This window comes from Cynoglossus semilaevis, unplaced genomic scaffold (genome assembly GCF_000523025.1).
Source record: "Cynoglossus semilaevis isolate Cse_v1.0 unplaced genomic scaffold, Cse_v1.0 scaffold1117, whole genome shotgun sequence".
NCBI classification, from domain to species: Eukaryota; Metazoa; Chordata; class Actinopteri; order Pleuronectiformes; family Cynoglossidae; genus Cynoglossus; species Cynoglossus semilaevis.
The window spans coordinates 14,333-15,129 of NW_007585206.1; the positions used below are offsets into that span (position 1 = coordinate 14,333).

A 797-nucleotide genomic window follows, 5' to 3' on the forward strand; every position below is an offset into this window, starting at 1 on the left:
AAGGCTCGAAGGCTGACGCAGCAGCCATACTCGCAGGTAGAGGACGCTACAGTCACAGACCCAGGGGTTGCGATGGAGGGACACAGAGCGGAGTGCAGTCAGATCATCCAGAATTCTATTGGGGAGGGTGGTCAGCGGGTTGTTGTGGAGGAGGAGCTCAGTGGTTCCACTGGGGAAACTGGTAGGCAGATTGGAGGAGGTGAGAGATGTGCTGCTACAGTCCACACGGGTGCCCTGACAGGAGCAAGGACGAGGACATGCTGATGAAGTCTGACCTGGAAGGAGCAGACATAGAGGCAGAAGCCTGGCCATCTTTGACACGTTTCTGGAGGAAGTAGGGAAGGAAAGGGGACGGAGCACAACATTATTTGTAGATCGATTTTAAAAAAAGAGTCTTTTATACTGCAGGATTATTACCTTGTTAGCAACTGTGAATACTTGAGTCTCAATACTCTTAAGTATTTCAACTAACTGACTCACTAAATCCTAATGAAAGTCAGGTTCCTCAGAGTGAGTCAAAGTACACCTGGTGGAACACATACCATAGTTTGAAAACCACTGTGCTGAGTTGTACTAGGACAGTGGTTTTCAAACTTTCTCGTCATTCCCCACTTTCAAGCTGAACCGGGTCCCATTGACCCAACAAAAATCTTGACAAATTACATTTCAAATTTATTGAACTAACATCAAGTAAAATTATACTTTAGAATGAGTCAAAATCAATACCATCAAATCAAATCATCAAAGTTCTAAAAGAGAAAACAATGCAATGTAGTGAACGTCTGCTCGTATTGAGA

General features: G+C 44.5%; 1 protein-coding gene across 1 annotated transcript in view; it reads right to left on the bottom strand.

Moving 5' to 3' along the window:
• Window positions 1–312, bottom strand: part of LOC103398960 (platelet glycoprotein Ib beta chain-like) — a 655-nt gene extending 343 nt beyond the window's left edge. Inside the window, exon 1 of the mRNA XM_025053916.1 lies at window positions 61–312. Coding sequence (XP_024909684.1) covers window positions 61–312 — 252 coding nt within the window. The remainder of the gene's footprint in view (window positions 1–60) is intronic.
• Window positions 313–797: the final 485 nt, after the last annotated feature.